At 45.0% G+C, this 21,074-nt stretch overlaps 1 protein-coding gene across 1 annotated transcript in view; it reads left to right on the forward strand.

The window, feature by feature from the left end:
* The window catches only part of LOC142563912 (ras-related and estrogen-regulated growth inhibitor-like), a 49,335-nt gene extending 37,012 nt beyond the window's left edge, over positions 1–12,323 (forward strand). Inside the window, exon 5 of the mRNA XM_075674617.1 lies at positions 2,255–12,323. Within this exon, the coding sequence (XP_075530732.1) occupies positions 2,255–2,482 (228 nt within the window). The 3' untranslated portion in view covers positions 2,483–12,323. The remainder of the gene's footprint in view (positions 1–2,254) is intronic.
* The last annotated feature ends 8,751 nt before the right edge of the window (positions 12,324–21,074 follow it).

The following is a 21,074-nucleotide window of genomic DNA, read 5'->3' on the forward strand; positions in this document are numbered from 1 at the left end:
ACGAAGGAAGGAAGGAACGAACGAACGAACGAACGAGCAAGCAAGCAAGCAAGCAAGCAGACAGACAAGCAGACAAGCAGGTTATTAAGTACACATACATACATACATACATACATACATACATACATACATACATACATACATACATACATACATACATACATACATACATACATACATACACCGATAGACAGACAGACAGACAGACAGACATACAAAGAACTTTACAAGGTCATGAGAAGCTTTGCCCTAGGGCAGAACTTCGGGCTGCTCCCACGTGGGGACTGGTAGGCCGAGCCTAACCGCTGCATCGTGGGCTCTCGGAAAAAAAGTCTTCACTTATTAAAAGAAACCTTCAGTGATTGAAGCGAAAAGTGCGCACATTATTTGGTATCACGCATATAACATGCAGCACAACATTCGTTTCAATAAGGAACAAGCAAAAAACACGCATCGAAACCACATCATTGACGATAAGGCGCTCCTTATAACAATGCGATGCACTTAGCGCTCCCTACGTGTCCATGCGTGTCCCGGTAAAGATCACTGTTGCCCAAGTTGCCGCGGCGAACACAGCTTGTGACGTGGGTAGTGACGTCACTAGCATTTCATATATAAAGGAACCAACCTAGCAACTGATTTTATTGTTGCACCACGGCCGTGGGTAGGCAACGCATTGTTGGGACTCCCGAGGAGCAGCGTGAAAACAGGAGGCGGCAAGGGAAAAGAAACGGCAATACGACCAGCGGTGGCGTGCTGACAAAATTAGGTTACTACCATTACTCTAAATGAACATTACCACTACTACTCCAAAACAATAAAGCATTGCGTAAGCCCCACAGCGGTTCTAGTGGTGGTTTTCAACAGCGCAGGGTCGAGATGGCGAGCCAATTTTTTTCGTTATGCAGACATGGAATGCACAGAGTTTCCGAAACTGGCTGGACTCATAGCCTCAAGCTAGTTACGACTATTGCTGAGCAAGAGTGCTTCGATTATATACGTTTACATTTAAGACTATCATTAAGCTATCGGTCGTGATATGATAATCCCTACTCTATGTGCTCCAACCCACATGTTAAAGGTAGAATTTTTCTCTCACCATCTTGAGCACGCTGTCAATACTTGGCCTAGATGATACGGTCAAGATCGTTGCCTTCAATGCAGCTAATGTGAGAGAACCTCGAAAAGAATGTGCTTGTGGTAGTGTTAGCGGGCTGCAGAACTGGTGGCGCAAAGGAAAACAATACAAATTGCAATAAAGGTAAATTTGCATTTTGAATGACGTAGCACAGTGTATAAAGCGGAAAGTAAAACGGGAGGACGCCTAAGAACTTCTCATTAGCTGTGCATGCTAAAGCATCAATCTCCAATTTGACGTAGCTGAGCGTTCCTTCAAGTTTAGCGCCGCGAGCAATCCATCATAGGGGTACGTGCTGCGCGAACCAGCAAGCAGCAGCAGCAGCAGCAGCCTGCGGTGCAAACGCCGCATGCCACCGACGTCCTGCTCGACGAGAGACCGAGGAAGCAGCAGCTAAGCCCAGTGGGGCTGAGAGAGACAGATAGGGACCGCGCGCCGGCTTCTGAGAGCGAGAGCAAAGGTGATGCGGCGTCGCGGTGATGCCCTCTTCCCTCACGCAACATCTGGCGCGCTACCTCCGAAGTATGCGTTCTCTTTCGTCCGCTCTGCTCCGTCGAGGCGCCCTCATGCCGTGGCGTTGCAGTGAATGGCAATTTAGGTGCCGTTTCCCTGCTACAGACTACAGACTCCATCCTTTTCACTCAGTGGGCCATTTGACCCTTTCGCATCAATAAGGGCAGCCAAGATGAGGAATTTTTCGTTAGCGATGAGCACATGAAGGTATGATCTACACGGCTGCCTTTTTATCAGCAAGCAATAGGATTGTTCCTAAAAACCATAAGATTCCATATGGCCATATTTTCTATACGTTCAGGTTGTTGTTCATATGGTTGGTAGTGTATGAAAGCACTTAAAGAATGTGAGATGCACTAGATAGGTGAAACGAACGAGCTTGGTGAAATATGGCACTGCCCTGTTTCAAGTAGGCTGCTCAGTAGTAGTAGTAGTAGTAGTAGTAGTAGTAGTAGTAGTAGTAGTAGTAGTAGTAGTAGTAGTAGCAGCAGCAGCAGCAGCAGCAGTAGTAGTAGTAGCAGTAGTAGTAGCAGCAGTAGTAATGACAATGATAATAACAACCAGCGACGCAAAATCTATTTCTCCTCCATCTCGACCCTTCAGGTGAGCACTGAGGAAGGTGAGATCCTGGCCAAGGACGCGGACGACGGTTTCGTCGAGCTCACGGCCTCCGAGCAGGTGCACCAGGTGGCGCAGGCGTTCGCCGACCTCTGCCGCGACGTCTACGCCCACAGGCGGCGCTCCAAGCAGTCGCTGCTCGACCGGGTCTTCTTCGCCGGCACCAAGAGCATCGCGGCCAAGGCGAACGACCCCGCGGGAGGGCGCAAGTGAACGCACCGACGACGATGACGTCACGCAGGCCTCCTCGACCTTCGTACTTCTCTTTTTGTTTTGGGTGTCACTTTTTAAGTCGGGGGTGCACAGATATTCGAAGTTTTCGAATACGAATCGAAACAACTTTTTTTTTTGAGAGCGCAAGTATTCGATTCGAGAATGATGCCATTCGGAAATTGGGACTGAATCTCAGTATTAGGAACATCAATATATTCGTTAGAAAATTTGGGTTTGAATTGTTTGAATGTTGCGAAAGCGATAAAAAAAGTCAAATTTCTGAAATAAACGTAATCGCCTAATGCGCAGAAATCAGTGCGCAGAATTTCGATTCAAGACTTGAAATTTGAAGTCTACATATTGAGAACTCAAGTTTTAGAATTGGAAGTCTTGAAGTGAACGTATATGCTGGTCTACTACAATTGTTGCAGCTGACATGCGATGCAAAATGATCCACGCGGTCCATTCATCATATGCAAATAGTCCATGCGATCTACAGGCAGACCTCAGTGCCTGTTGTAATCAACTGGGAACTTCGATGTCTTTTCAGCTTTTCCTAAGTGAAGAGCAGCTCAATTGAACGGACTGCCAAATAGCGTTGTTGCAATAAAGGCAATAGAAAAAAAGCTTTGTTTCACCATTGTTCTCGAAGTTTGTTTGCCAATTTTTTGGAGGTAGAAGAAGATGTTCGGCGATTGATTGGATACTTGGAAGCCTCGCTTTTGTTTAAGCATCTGTATTCGATTCGATTCGAAAATTTCGCTATTCAAACACCCCCACTAAAAAGGATTACAATGGGGATTTATGGAACGTTATGTGTGCAAAACGGCGCTGTGTGTAGACAAGACATACACGGGGAAGTGGACAAGCAGTACTTTGCCGGTTGTCTGTTATCGTGGCCTATATTTTTTCTCTTTTCTCTTCATTGTGGTGTGTCATCTGAAACTAGAATGATGTGCACACGAGACTAAAGTCAAGTGGTTAGCAGTTAGAAACGAGAAGTATTTAATATTTTCTTACTTCTAAGGACTCTGATGCCACAGTGACACACTTTAACATTTGTTTTGTATGGGTGAACTCCAAGAACCCTTCACATCTGTTTTCCTTACTTGTGAAATGTATTTGGGAGAACTTTGAACATACTCTGTGAAAATATAGACGTAGCAATGACACCTTGCAAAATGGTAACGTGGCGTTGCTGGTGTATTTTTGGAACAACACTAAAAAAAAAAAGGTTAAGCGATACGATGTTAAAAAGATGACGATAAAGCAAATCATGACATAGGTAACGTATAAGAGAAGGTGAGACAAAATTGTGAGGCCCATTAGGCTCGCAATATAAGCCGACCTTAATATTCAAGTTAAGCTACGCAGCTGAAAAAGCTCTGCGGGGAATGGTGGGCACCAAAATGAGATGGGTGCCTCAGTCATAAATCTGACGTCTTGTTGGAACGACAAAGTTTTCAAAATAACTTTCTTGCGGCTGAATTTAGCAAAGAAACAAGCTAAGTCACAAGAAAGGAAACGAAGGCAATTCCTAACCTTCAACCGTAAGTATGTATCAAATTATAGCCGAACAAAAAGATTTACTGGTACAGGCTTCTGTCGTAATTACAAGATGTTCGAATTAAGACATGGTGTCGCACAGCAATAAAATTCAGTTTATCTTGACGCAAAAGCCGATGTAATATAGGTAGAACAAGACATTTATTGTTGAGGCAGAACTTTATGCCATGACAGCAACAGCGCCTTCGGAGGCATCACAGAATCTTCTGTTATTGCAACTAAACATATTCTTTTGTCTTCAAACAGTGAAGGGAAGAGGACATCAAGAATCGGCACAACTTCAGGTTTTAAGTGATTACAATTATCCAGACTAACGAATTGAACAAAATTTTGATGACGATCATGTACTGGTAATCTCGAGTATTGAGGGAAGGAAAAGAATTCATTTGTTAGCCCGATGTTAGTTTCTACAGTTCTCCCTTCATTGTTATGAGTTATCACCACCATCGTGTACTTATCGGTGTCAAATCTTCAATGCAAGTCAACTATATAGAAATAACCCTCCCGGTGGTGCTCGTAGTAAAAGCAGTATTGCCAACGAAAGGGTGCCAACAAAGGTCTTATTAAAGAGGGCAAATTGATCGTGTATAATGCCTGCACGAAGCACAGAATGAATGATACCGCAAGAAGAAAGAATATAAGCCATTACAAAGTTGTGCCCTGTTTTGTGCCTGAATAATAGCGTTGTGCCTATCAACCCCCAAGAAAGAAACCACGGTGCAAAATTTTTCTCTCAAAGGGATCCCTTACGATGCAGTGTAAAAACGCACAATGGTTTCATAAGATAGTACCAATTGCGTTCTTAAGAGCGTACTTTTGCTATACAGAGTGTGATTTACATTCAAGTTTTTACACAAGTAACCAACACCAAGAAAGGCGGCTTGATTTGGCATTGTCAAGACTTAGAGTTCGCACGTATGACTGACGCTTCTGCCAAAGCGGCTTGTGTGGTCAAAAACGGAGATCGTACATCTCTTTGGCATTTCTGTCCAAAGTAGAATGTCGTGCTGAATAAATTTTGCGCTGGTAATCTCAGATACTAAGACAGCGTGCGAAAGATTTGCACTTGTGAAAAGTAGCATGCAAAAGCTACGAAATTCGTATTTGTGGCAGTGTTAAGGCTTCACACGTTGTTATGATAGTCTCTATCGAAGCAATGCAACATCTTCACAACATCACGTTATGGCTTAAGTTTGGACGAAAGATTTTCGTCGTTTTGTAATGACTAGCCAATTTTTGATGCATCCTCCTGGGTGACGTCGTCACGGAACGATACAGTTGGCACATTCTGGCACAAGTAGGAATTTACCGTGGTGAACTAGCATGCAAAAGGTACCTTCTTCCAGGTCTGAGACATTGCATACAGGAGGTGTCGAAAACTAGTTTTGCTCTTTCATATTATTTAGCCTGGAGCGTGCAATGCTGTCACTGTTATTGTAACGATAATTATTGTAGGGAACGGGCCAGTGCCAGCATTCTATACATCTGGCTGATGGTGTGACGCTGGGGCTGGGGCAAAGTAGCATAAAAGGAGTGCAAATCGTCGTGGGAACTGCGCAGTTCATCAATGCACTGTCAGCTATGCAATCCTCACTGTCCTCATGTCTGTCGCAATCTAATGTGACGTCCGTGACAACATGCAAAAGAACCCACGCGACAGGCTTGGAGATCAATGTACGTTCGCCATAATAGCAACGACATTGTCTGGCAATACAAACTTCAATTTTCCATAATAAATGCGCCACAAATTTGAGGCGCTGACATAACAGCGTTAAGAACATATTGGCAATGTTATAGGTGCTTGGTTTGGGAAAGAGCAGCAGGTTCTGCAGCAGAAGTGATGGGCATTTTCAACATTGACCCATACCTTCTGGAAAGTTCTAGCAACCTTCTGGAAGGAATGCTGACTGCGTTCGCGTAAATGTTGTATATTTCAAGGTTTTATCAAATTCTGCCTAAAACAGGTGGATGCCATAGATTTAATAGGCCATGGCTGCCTAGAATTTCAGCCGTCAAGTGCATTTTAACTGAAAACAAGAAGCTGCTGATTCAGCAGCACTGCAGTGGTCAATAAGCATTTGACATCTTTGCCAGTGTCATTCTGATTCTCCGGTCACTCACTTTATATACACTGTAGATATGATTTTGCGTGTAGCTGTTGCTTTGCCGAGCTGATATGTAATATAAAAATGAAACTAGGCAGACGCATGCAAATGTCTCAAAGCTGCTGACCTACGTAAGAAAATGACTGTCGTCAGCAGATGCAACGTGCGTATGCGAATTTAGTTAGGACGAAAGGTTTTTGCATAAGCAAGACGTTACCATATTTGTAAGGTAGTTCAGAGCAAGATTAGTCGAAAGTGCACCATGAAATGCATATATGGCGGAGCGAAAAATGTTTCTTGGCATTTAAAAAGCATACGCGGAGTCCACAACTGCTGGGGACACCTACTTTGATGATGTTTTGCTCCAACGACAACGAGAGCTTGGTGTTGAAGATATCGAACGCGTTGGTTAGTTACATCCGGGAGAACCGCTACACAATATTAGTCCCTTTCATCACTCGTTGTCAAGTGGTTGCATGTGTCCAGATATATATAGATAACGTTAGTCGCAAGCCATTTGCTCATGCGCAGTGAACGATCCCCGAAAAGAAGCCATTGTTCACGCAGACATGTTCATCGTAACCTCGTCTTACGCCTATAGGAGGTTGCCACTCGCCGTAGCTGTGTACGGGGTCGCACACTTTAGCGCACAGCCGTGACTCGTGCTCAACACTTACCATCCACCCACTCTGCATCACGAAACAATCTTGAGATTGTACCTGAAGAATAATGCAGCAAGACATGTGATGTGAGATGCGTGTCATCTAGTCTAGGCGCCCACTCCTTTGTAATGGGCAGTGGGCCTCGATCGTTGTCGTGTCTCGGTGTTAATCGCTCACAAACACGCATGCAATTTACCGTAGAGCGTGGGGGCTTTACCCACGCTCACACTCTTCCGCCGCACGTGACTCAACTCGTCTTTAGCGCACTCTATAACCGTGGACGTTTTGAACACTGCAAGCTCCATCTGACATTGTCTCATTTTGGCAGCTTATGTCACGTGGGGGAGATGAGAGATTTGTTGCTTGTCGTTCTCCTACTGTGCACTAAGAAAGCCATGCACTCTGTTATATGCATTCTTCATGCCGGTTCTGCCAGTCCTGTACTGCTCGTTATTTGATGTGTTGGAGAGTTGATTGTCCTTGGTTCCTTGTGAGCTGGATACTTATAGAAAAGGTATTCTGCCTTACGATTCCTGTGAAATTCCGAGAGGTGGCCTGCTTGTTTCTTGGGAATTAAACAGGGTTTGTGACCCGCAAGATGAACGTTGCTGGTAACTGGACGACAACTGGCCCTGAATATTCGAAGTGGCCTGACAAAGCATTCTAAACTTCAGTTTTCTTTCCTAAACGTCACCCAAGACCCACTAGCCAGCAAAGGACTTAGTGCCGCATGAACCCGCTTCTTGTCATTTCGTCTATGGGCACAGTATTGCCGGTGAACATTTTTGGTTGCTCATGGGGCACTAGGACTCAACCTATTCTGATTCGATCAACTTTTGTTCTTGGGTTGTGCAATCTCTCGGGATATTATGGTAGTCATTGGTAGGCCTGATGCGTTGTGCACTCGAAATTTTGAACTTCAAATGCATTCTGTTGAGATGACAGTGTTGCCTTGATGTATAATCGTGCCGATGCACCTGCTTATAATGTGTATTTCTGTGCACTTTTGCTGAATCGAAAAAAAGTGTTCCCCTCTGAGGTGTCAAATTTTACTTATTCAGTAATTGCTTTCGACTAAACTAGAATCGGCTGCACATTGAGCCACAATGTTACTGCCACAATAGACAACATAAACAATATCTCCTAGGTCGCGCATGGGTCAACACATCCAGGAATGTGTGAAAACGCGCGTAATGTTTCTGATCGTATTCTTTTTAAATGTGTCGCACTTTGTCGTGTTTGCACGCATAAGTTGCGCGGCTGAGCATTGCACATGAACACTGCAAGTGACGGGGCGTTTGTTTAAAGACACACTGTTATTCTAGTCCTACATAAGTGACACTATGTGTGACATTTTTGCAAGCATATATTTCACTTGTGTGGTGGAACCTACGTGGAACAAGATTAAGATGTCGCACTTAAGGTAACTTATGTGGAAAAATACAGTCACAGGGATGAGAAGCTCGGTCGAAGGAAGAGCTGACTTTCAGAGACATTTGTTTCATGCAGGTGCTACCCAGTAGGCGGCACATATTTGCAAATGTGTTTTCGTTACTTAGTAACGTGTCATTTTTTGGAACACCTTGAAAGTTGTGCATTTACACATGCATTAAAAGAGCCATCTACATGCCAGTGGAAAATATGTACCGTAAGGGTTGTAAAAATATGTTAAAAGGTTGGATATCCTGAACGAAACAGAGCACTGTACCAGGGACCGTACGTGCATTATTGTGTATTTTCTGTCAGATGCCAGAGATGGCGTGGCACTTTTGCTAAACTCAAAAGGAGTGGGGGCTGGGGTGACGGAACGTAAACTGCTAATACAACGTGCTTTGGGTTCGAGTTAAGGAAGTCTAGGCTGCAGAATTCGGAGCTCGTGGTACGGCGTCGCTCACAGTCCATGTGTTCATGTGGTAGTTTAAAGCCAAAATTTGAGGTGGAATTTCTTTAGATGAACTGACGCATTGTTAGCTCTTGAAAAACAATAATTTAGCTCGCTTTTTTAATTGGCGTAAATATTACATTGTTTTTGAATTAACTAAGAATGAAGGCCTTCCCGTGTCGTTCATGAGCAATGCGAAGGTGCATGTGATTTGCACCACTCGTGTGTATGTATATATTTATATAAATGTGTAAATGTATTTTTCCCACGTTCTGTCAGAGGAAAGTGAGTGGCTTTGATGCTTAGTTGCGTTAAACAGGCTGTTCTCTAGTCAGTTTATAATAATATATGCACTGTTTTATTTGTACAGGACACAGTTTTGCTGTTTTGTGGTGTACGTACGTGGCTTTTATTGAAAGGACGTTTAGGTGTCCAGTGCTGTTTCGTGTGTGCTATACTTCCGCGTGTACGCGAATTGTACTTTTTTGTACTTGTTGTGGGCAGCACACAGTACCAGTGCGCACCTTGCCTATCGACCAATGGGGGATAGGAATGAATCTCCTTCGCTTAGCGCTCAGTTTAGCTTCGTCAAAGAAACAGTTTCTCTGGCTCAATATACGTGTTTTAAAATGTGTACTTGGACATATCTTTTGCTCAGTTCGATTTCGTTACTCTAAAGCAACAGTAAAGCAAGAAGTTAGAGAAAAAGGTGCACAGACACTGTCAGCATTGCGTGGTATTTTGTGTGTAGCACAGAATTTGTACCGTTATCTTAATGTTGAATTGTGTTTAAGAATTGAACCACAATCACATCAGGATTTGATGAATGAGAATGTACTAGGAGCTGCAGAACAAGCGTGAAAAATGTAGAGGCTGACAAAAATTCGTGCTCCATATGTACTACGCTTGAAGGTCAGAAGAATAGTGTAAAAAACAGGCTTAACGTTTTTGTGTGCAATATTCAACAACAAGTACCTTTGATGTTAATTCTGAAGTATCAGTGCTTCTGGTTTCTTGAGAGCACGTTTGGAATTATGTAATTTAGTACTACGCAATTTGAATAATTCAACAGTGATTAATCGAATCGTTAGGTGGTGATCTGTTAGTTGTTGGAAAGAAAATGCGGATAATATTTCATGATACACAGCCTAAAGAAAGTGATTCTATCCCGAGACGCTTGCTGAAGTTGTGCGGTTGGCATGTGTGCGGTCGGTGACGCTGTGCTGCTACAATCCTCGAATATTAGATACTATTGTTTACTTTGATATATTGTAAGTTACGCCCCTCAACCGTCCTTGCAAATAATTTTGGTTTCAAATTAACGGCATACAGTTGAACCTTGGTTGCCGAAAACTGCTGCTGTCAGTTTAGGACCACTTTTCAAAAACCAAAAATCTGTTGTGCATCGCGTCGAGTCATTTGTTTTTCGCGGCACACTAATTTGTAAATTAAAGGTGATAATTCTTTTAAAGCTTAAAGTGGTGCCATTACGCTCGTTATAACGGAGTCATTCAACTGGATTATTTTCAACCGATCTAGTTCAGTAGATGCCAACGAGATACCACTTTGTTTTCTCCACGACAGATGAACTGGCTAGATGCTGTCGTGGTGATGTGATTTGAAGATGAATTGATAGCACGCGGCGAATGTGGTATTTTCCATGGAGAAAACACGTGTTTCATCTTTTTGCATTGTCACATGAATTAACATTATAAATACTCTTTCCTCTGCCCTGAAAGCTTCATTCGGATAACTGTGCTATCTCAAGGACCGGGGAAAGTTTTGTATACAACACAAACGAATTTCTAACTCATATTCTGCACGGGTTGGCTGCAAACTTGTTGCATTTCAGCTGAAAGGGCTGTAAAAACCTGTTTACTCCAAAGAACGATGTCCTCATGGTAGTGTCAGAGTACGTGACAGAAGGCATGACTAGTTAACCAGTTGAGGTCCACGTGGGGTAGCAAACTGAACGACCTCGAAGGCAATCACAGAGTTCAGTTAGTTTCCCCCGGACAAGAATCGCTGGCTGCGATTTTTGAAGTATGTAGAAATTATGTGTACAGGAGGCAGATGTAAAGTACGGGCAGTACTAACTTATTGGAGGAAATTCGAAAGGAAGAACGACAGAAAAATGTTTCAGCTTCCTGATGGTCTCATTTTTAAGAGCATAGCAAGGCTATGCTGTGGCCATGGAATATATCCAACATAACTGCTAATAATAGAAAGAAAGAGAGGAAATTCGCAATAATGTTGCTAAAGAAACAAAGGAAACACCACAAATGAGCCTAACTAAAAGGATACACTAAAATGAAATAAAACAGAAGTAACAAGTAAAGAACGAAGTGGCCAAATTATCTTGCGGCTGATTGGACGTACTCTACAACTTTTCCCTCGAGGATTTCTTGTGCCTATGTTCTACCGAAGCACTAGATCTACCGAAGCACTACATTATTAGGTGGCCGTTGTGGGATAGCTTAACATCAAGAGACTTTGGGAGTAAAATGCAGAAAAGGAAATGATTGAAAATCGTTTGGCTTCGTATGCTGTTTCAAAAACAAAACAATTAATTCACGGTGGCTCTAAGTAGGATAAACTTTATTTTTGGTCTTGTTACTCTGGACTGGCACACGTCGGCGATAGTTACTTAAAGAACACCTAACGATGGACCTAACTCTTCACACTACGCATGTATAAGTAATTTTTCTTTTTTGTATTGGGTAATACGGACCTCTCTCTCTGGACGCCTTCCCGCGCACTTTCGTTTGGTTGTCTAGAGAGCTATAAAAATACAGGTTTCTTGCGGCGCGCTGCTTACAGTTTCTTTTATTGTTTACAAAGTGTTGATTAGCGTGTTTGTATTTCCCCAGATGTGTTTTTAAAGGGACACCAACGAGCAATAAGAAATCTATTCTTGTGAAGCATTCATTCGAGACCCTATTGTCGTCCATTAGGCGGTCAAGGGTACATTACCAGCAAAGGCAGTGAAGGCGAATGTTCGCCGCATTTTGCGCTGAAACAATTAGAGTCACACGCCAGTGTGACGTCACGGAGTTCAAATTACTTTCTATTACTTGGGTTTTTCTGGCACAGAACCAGTTCTCTAAACTTACGAAATCAGTCCTTGGATCTTTTAGAATGCAACGTAGTCGTTCTATGTCGATGAACGATTAACCATATTAAGAACACGCCCTCAAAAATTTATGACGCCATGGGATGCTTGTGGGGGTACCTTTGAGTGGCTTCGCGGTATGCTTTCGACGTTTGCCATTGTGTAATGATTTACCACATTTTCTCTGTGACTGCTCAGCTATTGTAGAAATGTAATTCAATAATGCTGCCGAACTTAGTTCTCTCTTTAGTGTCCCTTTAACATTTTTCTAGTCGCCTATGTGCGTCCTTCTATGCCCTGTACGTTGTCCCATTTCGACGGTGTGAGCGTGTTTTCTTGAAAAAAAGAAAAAGAAACTGTTTATATCTCTGTTTCACTTTGCACAGATCTACCTGACGATGCGTGCGAGTGACGACGCCTTTGTGTGCAGCGGATGCGCGTAATAAAATGAAAACGCGGTATACACATAAAATTAAAAAATAAATAAAGAATGGCTAGTGCCTTAATTTACGTCTTTCCGTTCTCATTTTTTTTGCATGCGCAGTACACAACACGCGCACGGCCTTCAAGGAGCCCAACCGACTGCTCGACTCGGGCATTGAGTCAGATATGAGCAAATCAAGGACTAGAAACTGAATATTTTCAGCCAGAAGTTTTAAACTTAGCTTCTAAATCGGTTGAACTCCTGCAAGCAAATTTTGTGACACATGTAGCTCCTTATTGGCAAAAGAAATTTACTAGAATTTTACCTCGTCGCACCAACTTCTGGAAGGGGTCTAATAAATCCATTTGTTGTAATACGCTATATGAGCTCTTTATTTTACACGCGCGCCTCTATGGTAGAATGGATGTTAGTAGTAGCTGTCAGATGAACAACATCGTTTACCCAAGCATATCGCTTCGCTCCTAACATAAGCTGCGTTCTGCGGCTGAAAATCAGATCAGCGGTGGGATTGCCAGCAGCGGCAGCCGCATTTCGACGAGGAAGCAATGTGAAAAGTGTTCGGTTAGAGTGCTTTACGTGCACGTTACAGAATCGCGGGTGGTGCGATGTCTAAATAATTTCCGAGATGACCGTATACCCTCGAGTTTTCGTTGAAGAAATAAAGAGAAACTGAAAATGCTTGCGCTACGAACAACGTTCTGGCCTTTGGTGGGTATCTCACTTGTTTACGTTGTTGTCAAACGCACCCTACTTCGTCATAACTAGCAGCATAACTAACTAGCATAACTAACTAGCTCTTTTACGCTCACCCCCTCACGTCCGCCCACGGGTAAAGGACGCCCGTACACTTGCGTGCTTTATGTGTTTTTTGATTCTCAGTTCTCAGTGTGGTTATAAAAAAAATGCCCTCTGTTCTTTTTCGAGGACACGCATCATAAGTTACCTGAAAGAGTACGCAGATGCAGCGCACACGCCGGAGTATATGCGAAGCGAAGCTTTAGCTGCGCTACGTATTTGAACGCTGTAGATCCAAATGCTATGTGCAAAATATTATGTTTATCCTATACAAAGCGCAATCCCCAGCAATGTGCACATTTAGGCACCGGACAGATCTCTGCTTTAACTTCGAATTGTGAAGTGCAGTTTCATATAAGAAAAAATAAGAGCTCGTTGTTCGCTCACTGTTATTTTTGGCCATGGAGAACATGTTGATACAAAAAAAGAATGCCAATGGTAATTTATTTATAACTTAATGAGCACAGTAATAATTTGAGTGATAATTTGATTGCAGTGCTACTTACAGCCGGAAACTCGCCCCAGTAGATAAAAAAAACGTTACTAATGCTATGAGTGAAGGTTCTCGTGCTTAAATGAGAATTTAGAGGTATCGAAACAGCGCAGTACAAGTGACGTTTGAAGCACAGGGTGACCCGTACCACTTGAAGTTTTTTCAAGTCGAGAGAAACAAGCAAATACAACGGCACTATCTGGCATCCTGTTGCCATGCATACAGATATCGGTGCAGCCTTATTTGTTATCAGTGATGAAATCTACGCTCGACTGCAATGGAAGCCAGACTTGAGAAAGTGCCTTCTGGAAATGAAAAGTTGCGGCGGCACGCCGCTTGAGACGGTAGGACAAGGGGTGATTATGAACGTCAAACGAAAACTCCGCATGTGGCTGTTATTCCTGGAACTCAACCATGCCTTCTAGGGCGACACTGGCTCGCGCAGGTCAAATTGAACAGGAATGGCGTTTTCAACGAGGAAGCAGAACAACAAGTAGAAGTCCTGTTGCAGAACTTTCCTGACGCGTTGAGCCCGCAAGTTGGTTTTATAAAGGGCAATGAAGCGAAAAAATATTCTTTAAAGAGGAGGCCCGTCTGGTCTGTGCCCAAACACGTCCTATTCCTTATGTACTGAAACATGTCGTTGAGGAAATAGATGGCCTCAAAGAAAAGGGGATCTTGCAGCCCTTTCTGCAGAGTGACTGGGCGACACCACTTGCAGTCGCCCCAAAGCCTGAGCTTAAGGTGAGACTGCGTGGAGACTATAAAGTGACGTTAAATCCTTCCGTAAAGACCATGCACTACCCTTTGCCACTAGTAGGGGATATTTTCGCGTTACTTGGCGGGAACCTCTTCACTGTGCTTCCTCTAACCACGGCATGAAGATTCGCAAGGTTGCTTACACACATTGGCTTGTTCAAATGTCAGCGCCTGCCGTACGGCATTTCAAGTGCCCCGGCAATTTTTCGGTCTTCTATGGACGAGATGCTGAGAGGAGAGGAAGAAGTCGTGTGTTACTTGGGCGACGTCCTCACAGCCGGAGCATCTACTGAGGAATGCCGGACTCGTGAGGAGGCTGGGCTCGCAAGGTTTCAGCTCCACCTCTGTGATGTAGTTAAGACACATGATTGAAAATTCAGGCTTGCGCCCTTGCACAGAGTATGGATAATGCCGCCAGAAGCGCTCCAGCTTCCACAAACGTGACGGTGCTCAAAGCCTATCTTAGATTGCTTGAATTTTATGCGTTATTCATTTCGAACATGTCGGCTTAGCTTAAGCCATTGTATAACATACTGAAAAATAATCAAAAATGGCATTGGTCGGGTAAGGAACGACGCAACTGCTAACAAACGATAACGTTTTGACGCTCTGGGATCACTCCAAACCATGAGGATTAGCTGCAGAATCATCTATCTACGAAGTAGAAGCTCCGTTATTATGTGGTATGTTCCGAACGATCACGAAACACCGCTGGCATATACCTCGCGCACCCTGAGGATAGCCGAACGGAGTATTTACAGCTGTAAAAGGGGGCTTTGGCGGTGGTTTAGGGATGCAACGCTTTCAGAAGTAAACTTTCGGCCGTGAATTTGCGATATTTTTACACCATCAGCCTCGGAAAGGTTTGCTCTGGCTTGATAAACCAATTCATATCTCAGCAGTGGTCCACATACAATGATGAATTATTTTTCTCGCAGCATACTGCTATACGTGACCATACTGGAAAAGCAATTCACTGGAAAACGGCTGGCGCCCTATTGCGAATTCCACTGAAGAAAGTGAATGACGTCAGCAACTACGTTCCTTTGACAGCGAGCTGCGTTTATCGGTTGGTACGATTTTCGAAGAAACCAGCCGCTACCGATTGTTGTCGAAGGAATTGCTGTACACGCAGCACGGATAGCCCTCAAAAGTAAGCGAAGAAGCGCTCGCGTCGTAGTTTGCTAGGCGTAATGAGGGGTCCATCGAGAATGACTGTACCACAGGGCGCAACCGGATGATCGTGCAAAATTCTTTGAACTGCTTTGTAGTGGAACTATTGCACGAAGGGCACCGGGAAGGGACTCATATGAAAATTTTTGCCCGAAGTCGCGTCGGGTGGCTTAAGCAAACCGAGGACAAAGAACAGTGGGAAGTTGTCAAGTAACTCAGAATTCCGCGATGCTCCTGCCCGTCACTTGGTGGTGTCACGACAGTGGCACAGACTACATGTGCATTTCGCACCCTGCAAACCTCACTGGCGGCTTGTTCTTGTGGACACTTACTCGAGATGCACGGAGATAATCTGCATGTCTGGCACAACTGCCGCCAGAAAGGCGGAAAGGCTGCGAGCACTTTTTGCAACTTTTGGCCTGTCGGATATGAAATTGTGCCGCGACAACGGCCCGCACTTGGTGCCGTCTGAGTTCGCAGATTTCCTCGCATCCAACAGAATCCACCGCAAGACGACACTACCTTATCGGCCGACGCCTAGTGGAGCCGCTGAACGCCTTGTTGAGACCACAAAAAGGAACCCCGGACAATAGTTGAAGGCTGAAGAACGAGGTGGAGTTTCCAAATCTATTCAACATCGTGTCGACAAGTTTCTTTTTCTCTACAGGAACACGCCATGTGCAGCAACTGGGAAAACCCCGGCCGAATCGTTCCAGTCGTGGAGTCCAAGGACACGGCTGACCATGCTGAACTCCGAGCTTCACAACCATCTGGAGAAAAACGAGCGACGGCTCGTCCAACCGCGGGCTGAACACTGGCGCGAGTTCAAAGAAGGTGACGATGTGCAGGTGAAGGGGACTAGGGACTCTGCATGGGTGATTTATATCATCACCAGACGAATCAGCGCAGTAACTAGCGTGGTGAACGTGCAACGTCAAGAGCGTTTCGTTCACGCAGACCATTTAGTAGAGGCAACGTTTTCTCTTCCTGAGCAGCCGGTGATTTGCCATCCTGTGCGTCTGCTTAGAACTCGGCAGACTCCAGTGAGATCACCAGGCTTGCTTACGTTACAACTCCAACGGGACCGGACGCACGAGAGCCTGCATCAGCTCCACCAGTCGAAGACAGACACCAGCAAAACCGCAAGCAGAAGGCCCTGTTTCCGATACATCGGGAAAACTTTCATCTCAACCCCCAGTACTCGGCGAACCAGGCGTCGACAACGCAGAAGTACCCAGGCGCACCCCTCCCCTGAGAAGCGCAAGAGAGCGTCGGCAGCCAGATTCTTGGGTTGATAAATAAAATAACAAAGGGGAAAAAAGAGTGCGGTATCATCGCGCCGGCATCAACGGCTGCGGGAGGGTTACCGCAGCTTCTGTGAAAGGCAGATAAGCGCCGCGCACTCTCAATGTACCGCATTCCGTCGCTGACTTTGGGCAAGCGTGTGAATTCCTATATCGGTTACATTCACTCGTCGACTGTCGCAGCGCTTCAGCATTTTCACCTTTAGACGTCCGGTGGACTTGAAAAAAAAGTTTCGAAATTCAGCATGTTGGTCTGGTTGGTATGAGTTCAGTTCTTTTGTAATGGCTCCGTAGAGACTAAAGGAAGATGGAAAAAAGTTAGACACGGGGAAGACAAGCGCTGGCTCTCATCTCAAGGTTTAAGAAAAATGTTTTTCGAGGAATATTTCACTTCAGAACCAAAGTAGTTTATCGCAGAAGCTGGGAGCTCCATTAAATTCTTTGCCGCCGAGGCAGCCATCGCTCTTGATGGAGGCATGCAGGGCTATCCCATACATCACTGAAGCACAAAGTGAAGTTTAGTCCCGAGAAGCTCGCGCCTGGAAGATGCGTTAAGGGTTCATGAAACCATTATAAAGCTGGCTTGACGGGACCGAGCGTTCACACAGGCGCGAGGAGAGTGTACATGCTGGCGTCTGCTAGCACTGCCAATGGAAATGAAGCAATGCCACTCTAAGGCATTGGCTAGTACGTGTCGTCCGCGACAAGGCGGTTCAAAAGATGCCATTTTCTGCAACGGAACGCTGGCGCCATCTTTCACTGCGTTATGTATTTGGCCGCGGTTTCCCGTGGCACCACCAGACGGCACCACCATTCTGTTGTGGCGACATTGTGAGCTGCCTGTATATGGCCATAGGCTAGGCCTTCATTCTTCGATATGGAGAATAAATCGCAAGACCATTGACATAACGTACGAACTTAGTTGCCGAGGTTAGATAAAGCGTAGCGAAAGTCTCCAACGCCATTAACGTCCCGATAACGGGACAGACGGGTCAACAGAGTTACACGTTTGGCCTGAAGCGGGCAGGCCATGGAGGAAAAAAAAAACGAAATAGGAGATACTCTGACGTCATGTATTCGACGCCTGTAGTGCAGCAATATCCACGCACCAGCTCCTCCCTTTTGCCCTTTCAATAAGCTCACTGGAGCAGTCGGGTACGAGCTTCTAACTTGCCTGGGGACGAGCCGTGGGCAGTGGGCAATGGGCGCTGCTGAAGCGCGTCAGAACAAGCCTACACAACTTCTAAATAAAGCAGACGACCACCTGTGTTTTTCCGTGACAGGTTGCAGCAGACGACGAAGGCCCGTGCTACGAATACGCGAGAGCTCGTGTTGCTGGCTCACACTCACACTCGCAGCCTACATACGCAGAACGCAATTTTCAAGCTCTTACACCACTCTCTAATCGCAGCTTGTCTCACGAACGTAACGCGCTTCGAGAAAGGCCCGCGCCGAAAACTCCTTATCTCCCTTTTCGCAGGCCGATAACAGCGAGAACTTCACTGGCGCATGTGCTACGAAAGCGAGCATGTTTGGACTACCAGTCCCTGTGGTTTTTTTTTCGAATAACAGGCCACGACTTCGGCCACACACGCTGCAACAGAGCTTGGCAGGCCGGGGCCTCTGCTAAGCGTTCCTTCCTCCATGGGGCAACCCATGGATGGCAGACGAGGTGTTGCCGTGTGAGGCAATGACGTAATTTCTGTTGCATCTTAGCAATGGAAGTCTGCCGAAGGCTTCAACAAAAACGGCTTGGCTGGTGAAAACAGCGAATATTTAGTGACACGGAGGAATATAATGAGGTCGGGCAGACCTGACGCTGTGTAAATGGGAGGTTGCTAGAGCAGGAGTCGTTCTTGCGTATCAATCGTCAAACCCACACTACTTCGTACTGCAAGCAACGTGGCTGCTCACCTTTGTTCAATCAGGGTAACATTTTAGTTGGTCGTCATGACCATACTACACGGCAGATAACTGAGGCGCGGTATATTCGCAAAGTCAAAGACAAATGCGCCAGTTGTCCAGTAGTTGTACAGTAGTTGTACAGCACGCCAAAAAAGTTACGTTCCAGAATAGATAACTCGACTTCTCATGGCCACGTGTCACTACATATTCCGTCTGTTTTCTAATTAAAGCTTAACTTGAGAGTCGGCGCTTGTGATACACATGTCCAATTTTTTGTCTTCGTTCATCTTACATGGCGAAATTCTGCCAGAAATAAATGCAAATTACTTCATAAGTTTGGACTAACGACAGCCACTGGCTTCCACAGAGTGCTCGGAAACAAACGCTGGTGTTATCACGAAGTTTTCATACAAGGGCAGCCTCTGTACGCTGTCAATATTTCCATAAAAACACTTGATTTTGTCATGGCAAGCCCCCTAGTCGAAACATTTCGTACTGGACGAGGTTCCTGTTATTGGGTGCATGGTTGGTCCCTTCATTTCCACTGTAACATGAACGATTTTTTTTGTTGGAACACGCTCTTATCACTCTGGTCTTCACTGTTTCCAACGTTCTCGTATCAGTCGCGCATTTCACCTGTAATTGTGCCAGGACTGCACGGCCATTTAGCACTTTTGAGCAACTGGTGCTCGGTATGAGGAAGGTTTTGTTGAAGATTTTCCAACGGGGCTTCCAATAAGCGGACCGAGCCACGTAATTTGTGCAATACTTTATTGATCGACGTCCGCATGTAAAAACAGTATCTCGGCATTCCTTGAAATCAAGAGACAACTTCACAAAGGTGTTTGTTAGTAACTAATCTTTGCCATTGGCCGGTCACCTTCCATAATATGTCCATGATCGGGATTGGATAAAATTTTCGCCTATGATAAATTCTTGCATAAGAGGGCCTTGTGAATGCGGGCGCAGGAGAATATTGAAAAACGTGACTGCCTCTCGCACGCATGATCTTTTTTTTGCTGCGCGCCGCTATGCCAAGCTGAATTATATATATATATATATATATATATATATATATATATATATATATATATATATATATATATATATATATATATATATATATATATACCCCGGCTACACCACGGAACGCAATGTTTTTGCATTTGTTTTTACATTACTCGCTGCAGTCGTGCTCTGGAACATAGACTGCCGCCCTTGCTGCTAGCATGTTCCTGTGTTCGAGGTATGAAACAGCATCGCGTTTGCGGTGAAGCTGGCTTTCTCGTTGTCCTCGCTGTGCAAACAAAAACAATGTTTTTATTTCTGTCCTTGGGGGATTCTCTGTGTGCTACTGTGTGCAATGAGCTTGCTATAAAGCCGGTTCTGAGCTCCAGCATGGAATCGTTTGGCATTCACGACCCGGGTGGTTAGTTGCGCCCTAGCTGTAGTGGCAGCTAAAAATTTCCATTTTTTTGAAGCTTAGCGAGTTGTCCTGTCACGGGCACACCTTCGACTACTGTGCTTTCTGGGACGCTACCTTCTGTTTAACATGCATGTTGGATGTCTCTGTAGTTGAAATATGTGTGCCCATTTACTTCTTTATTTCGTCTTTTATTATCCTCGTCTAGCCTTCGCCATTCTCCCCTTGTGCCCTTTTGCTTTCATCCGTGACACTGACATGTTCTCGCGATTTAACGCGTAGCACGTGCTATTTTGTAGCACATGACAATGCAGTGGGCTGAAAGAAGGCCACAGGTAGGCTCGCCGCCGCTCAACCTTTACTGCTTTTGAAGTTGCCCACAGATACTGCTGTTCACTCAGCCACATACGTTTCCGAGATAGTACGCGTATGCATCCGGTTACGCCAGGTAATCATCTCCCGTGCAATGCTATACGAGTATTTGCACATCTATGTGGAACGCACCTGTTGCTTTTTGAAAGGGTTGGGGTCAATCGCTATTTCAAACGGCACGCGCGCACTGTAACTCAAGGTTATGGTGAGACAAAGATGGGGCGCGCTGTATAAATTAGGCTACAAAGTGCACCGAATCCAAACGCAGCTGAAACGCTTTCGTGCAACGTTAGGCTCGGCACCGAGGACGTCTGTTCAACATGGTTGGCGCAGTTTTCGTTTTTGCTCTTCTGCGCTTCGCTGCAGCGTCGACGCAAACGCCAACTCTAACGTCTTGCTCAGGTATGGCCATTGTACAGCGAAGCTCCTACTGCGGCTATGGGAGCGCTCAAAAACGCAGACATACCAGCCGGACCTGTCAATGCCGGCATTGTGAGCGCCTAGAGGGCAAACGCTAAAAATTTCAATGCCGAAAGAGCAACATCTGAAAGTCCTCGCGCCGATCCTTAGAGATAACAGCAATAGTTGCTGGAATA

This window comes from Dermacentor variabilis, chromosome 11 (genome assembly GCF_050947875.1).
Source record: "Dermacentor variabilis isolate Ectoservices chromosome 11, ASM5094787v1, whole genome shotgun sequence".
NCBI classification, from domain to species: Eukaryota; Metazoa; Arthropoda; class Arachnida; order Ixodida; family Ixodidae; genus Dermacentor; species Dermacentor variabilis.